This window comes from Nicotiana attenuata, unplaced genomic scaffold (genome assembly GCF_001879085.1).
Source record: "Nicotiana attenuata strain UT unplaced genomic scaffold, NIATTr2, whole genome shotgun sequence".
NCBI lineage: Eukaryota > Viridiplantae > Streptophyta > Magnoliopsida > Solanales > Solanaceae > Nicotiana > Nicotiana attenuata.
Genome location: NW_017670444.1, coordinates 319,753 through 323,794, shown reverse-complemented (window position 1 = coordinate 323,794; position 4,042 = coordinate 319,753). Strand labels below are relative to the sequence as shown.

Sequence of the window (4,042 nt, the reverse complement as noted above, 5' to 3'; positions counted from 1 at the left end):
TTTCTTTATTTTCGTTATTTCTATTTGTTGTTTAGTTTTATTTTGTTGTTAGTTTACTTTTTTAGTTTATTTACGTTAATTTAATTAGTGACAACTAAATGTTATTGACTTAAATTTTAAAAAGTAAGTAAAAAAATAGTAAAGGTGAAAGTAGTAGTAATCCTAATCCTAGTCCCAATCCTAACCCTTATCCTAGAATTAGAAAACATATAGATGAAATGACTCATGTTGATGAAACTTCACTTTCCCAACCCCCCGAAATTTATGATGTTAATGTCGGAGAACAACTAGATCATGAAACTTTACAAAGACAATTTGGCAATGATATTTTTTTTGAGGATGAAGTAAATGAGGAAGAAGAATTAGATGAAACACCCACTAGTCCCACAACACAAGCTCCAACTCAGAGTCAATCTCGGTCTGGAGCTTTACCCCCTGTAAGGAGTAAGCCTAAGGCTGAACGTCCCAAAATATCACTTGTATGGAATTTTTTTAAACATGATAAAGTCAATCATCGTGCTATATGTGAAAAATTTAAGCAACAATTTGCACACACAACAAGTGGTGGGACGGGGGGTTTAAATAGACACTTAAGAAAGGATCACAAATCTTTATGGATACAAGCTAACATAGAAGCCGAAAAAATTATAGATCCTACCATCGGTACTGGCACTCCTAGTGGATCTGGTTCTAATCAAATTCAACAACAACTTGACCCTGCTTCTGGTCATGTTTTACGCCCATATAACAAAGATAGAGATCGTGAGAACTTAGCAAAAATGGTGGCCGTCTGTGGCTTACCATTTACTTTTCCTTCTCATCCTGCTTTTGTGCATTATATACAAGAAACTTATAACCCTGCTTTTCAAGGTTTTCCTAAGACCACGGTTAGAAATGATGTTTTTAAATTTCAAACCGAATATCTTCAGTATATTCGTTGTGTATTTTTTCACTTAGATTGTAAAGTGTCTATCACATCTGATATAGGTCGTAGTCCTAATGGTTGTGATTATTTAACTGTTACATGTCATTAGGTTGATCATCACTGGAACATGCAAAAACGTATTATTGGTTATAAATTTGTTGATTCAAAACACACTGGAGCATATATTGCAACTACTGTTCTAAAAATACTTGATTTTTATGGACTCATTGATAAAGTTTTAACTATCACCTTAGATAATGCTTCTGCTAACACAACCGCAGCAAATAGCTTAAAATTTAGACTTTGTCCAATTAATCTAGCAATTTTTCATGTTAGATGCGCATGCCATATTTTTAACTTGATTGTAAAAGATGGTCTTAATTTATTTTCTGATGCTTGTAGTAAAATACAACATGCTTGTGGCTATATTTTTCGTGCTAATAAAGCGAGTAAAATTCGTGAATTTGCTCAACAATGTGCTAGTGCTAACCTTCCATTTAGAAAAGTTCCAAAAGATATTTGTACTAGGTGGAATTCTACTTATGAAATGCTTAAAGTTGCTTATGACTATCGGGTGCCTATCCAAAAGGTATTTAATATGCATAAAGGTATCCCCGCTAATCAAATTGTTGATTCTGATTGGGATGAGATCAAAGAGCTTACTAAATTTTTAGAAAAATTTTATTATGCTACAAAATTATATTATGGTATATATTATCCTAATGTTACACAAATATTATGGTATATTGTGGGATTTGTGTTGTATTTGCTAAGTATAAAACAAATCCAACTTATGCACTGGCCATTAATGAAATGATTTCAAAATTTAAACAGTATTTTTTTCCTATTCCGATTTAATTTCTACTCTACTTAACCCATCTTTAAAACTAAGAGGTGCAAAGGGACTTGTTAGTAAAATTTATGAGAATTTAGCAATTCAAGAAAATGAACAACCATCTCTCGAAGACTACAACCTAGCATATATTCTTATGCTAGATCAATGTTTGATAAATATAAATCTATGGATACAACAGGTTGTGAAACTGCTCCTTCTACTTCTAAGTCTAGAGCAGAAGTTTTATGAGAAGATATGGATGATATAACAAGTTTTGATTCCTCTATTGATGATGAACTTGATTCTTATCTTAATCAAGGATTGGAAAGTATTAAAGACGTAGAAGGCATGGAATAACTTTTGTCATGGTGGAGGGAGCGTGGCAAGGCTTTTCCAACACTTTCAATAATGGACCGAGATATCCTGGCTATTCAAACATCATCAGTAACATCGAAGAGTGCTTTTAGCGCGGCAAGATTTCAAATTGGAGATCATAGACATGCATTAGCGAAGGACAGTCTATTTCCGTATTATTCAGAGATTGGATTAATTCAGAAAAAAGAAATCTTGATTTTAAAAAATTAACCACTAGGGAAGAAGAAGAATACAATGAGATACTTAGCACTGGGAGCGTTAATGGCATGGAGCTCATGGAAAATCAATCAACATTGCCAATTCCAGCAGAATGTCCAAGAGATATTATTGATAAGTTACAAAGAAGCTATATAGGAGCTTACAAATATTAGTATGATAATTTGCAATTGGCTACTAAGAGGCCTAGTTCAAACAGAACCCTTCCTAGAAAGTGGATGCGTAGATTAGGTGCTCTTCAAAAGAATTATATTTGTATTTGAGATTTGAAAGTTCTATTACTAAAATAAAAGGCTCTAAACGTTGATTTTTTTTATGAATTGTCTTAGTTACTTAATACTTTGAAATTATATTAAATAAACTATAACTATGTTATAAATTTATAATTACTAGAATATTTCATTACAAGTCTTTTGTTTTAATATTTTATAATTCTTTACTTAGTTTTCTAATTTTCGTTTTAACATTTAAGTTTATTAAATAAGTCAAAAATCTAGCTGTTGCAAACTTTAAAAACATAGTAATTTTCAAAAAAACTAGACGTTTTTAAAAAAAAATACACTTAAGGCCCACGAACCCGTCCCGTCCTGTCTCATCCTGCCACTGTCCTACTTAAATGCCGTCCCGTCCCGTCCTGTTAATTTCGTCCCGTCCCATCTCGTCCCGTCCCGTTGGACAGCCATAGGCTGAGCTGAGACATGGCTTCCTATGCATGGCTGAAATTGGGCAGAATCAGCAGATACTGTTGCAACCACTCTCTTCCCTTTGTTGAACTTAAAATTCTGTGGGAACCCATGAAGTTTGTAGCATTTGTCAATTAGGTGCCCAGGCTTCTTACAATACTTGCAAAACATGTTTCCCTTTGAATGATCAAAGTCTACCTTTTGATTGTATTGTTTAGGGGGAAATTGTTGCTTCACATTCACATTAGCATTGAAAGATGCTGATTCTGGTGTTAACTGTGGGTTGAATTGAACTTGTCTTTGACTTTCATCTTGAAGAAGGATATTGTAAGCACTGTCTAATAAAGGAGGAGGTTGCATCATCAGTAAATTACTCCTCACACCCACATACACTTCATTTAACCCCATAAGCAATTCGTGTAACTTGTCCTCTTCTTCATCCCTCTGAATACCAGGCTTTGCAGCACAAGCACAACAATTTCCATGATTTTTGCGCATTGTTACAAGTTCATCCCAGAGCCTCTTTAATTTGTTAAAATATGAAGCAACATCAAGAGAACCTTGCTGAGTAGAACCTAATTTCCTTTTTATCTCAAAAATTTTAGTTCCATTTACCGTCCCATACCTATGTTCTAACTGCTTCCAAATACTTTCAGCTGACTCCGAGTATTGTACACTTTCAACAATAGTTGGTGAAAGAGAGCTAGTTAACCAGGAAATAACTATATTGTTGCATCTGTCCCATTGACGAATCATCGCAGGATTTTCATCAGCCATTGGCTTAGAACAGGATCCATCCACAAAACCTATTTTGTTCTTGGCCGACAAAGAGACTATCATACTCCTTTTCCATCCACCATATCAAGACCCGTTAAATGGAGTACTAACTAAACAAGTTCCAGGATCAAAAGAGTGAATGAAAAGGGGACTAGAAGGGTCTGGTGTATATATAGTGGTTGTACTAGCACTAGGAGCAAGAGGAACTTCAGAATTCACCATCTTAACACT

General features: G+C 34.3%; 1 protein-coding gene across 1 annotated transcript in view; it reads right to left on the bottom strand.

Moving 5' to 3' along the window:
• The window catches only part of LOC109239486, a 26,596-nt gene extending 22,785 nt beyond the window's left edge, over positions 1-3,811 (bottom strand). The window contains exon 1 of the mRNA XM_019406060.1: positions 3,029-3,811. Coding sequence (XP_019261605.1) covers positions 3,029-3,811 — 783 coding nt within the window. The remainder of the gene's footprint in view (positions 1-3,028) is intronic.
• Positions 3,812-4,042: the final 231 nt, after the last annotated feature.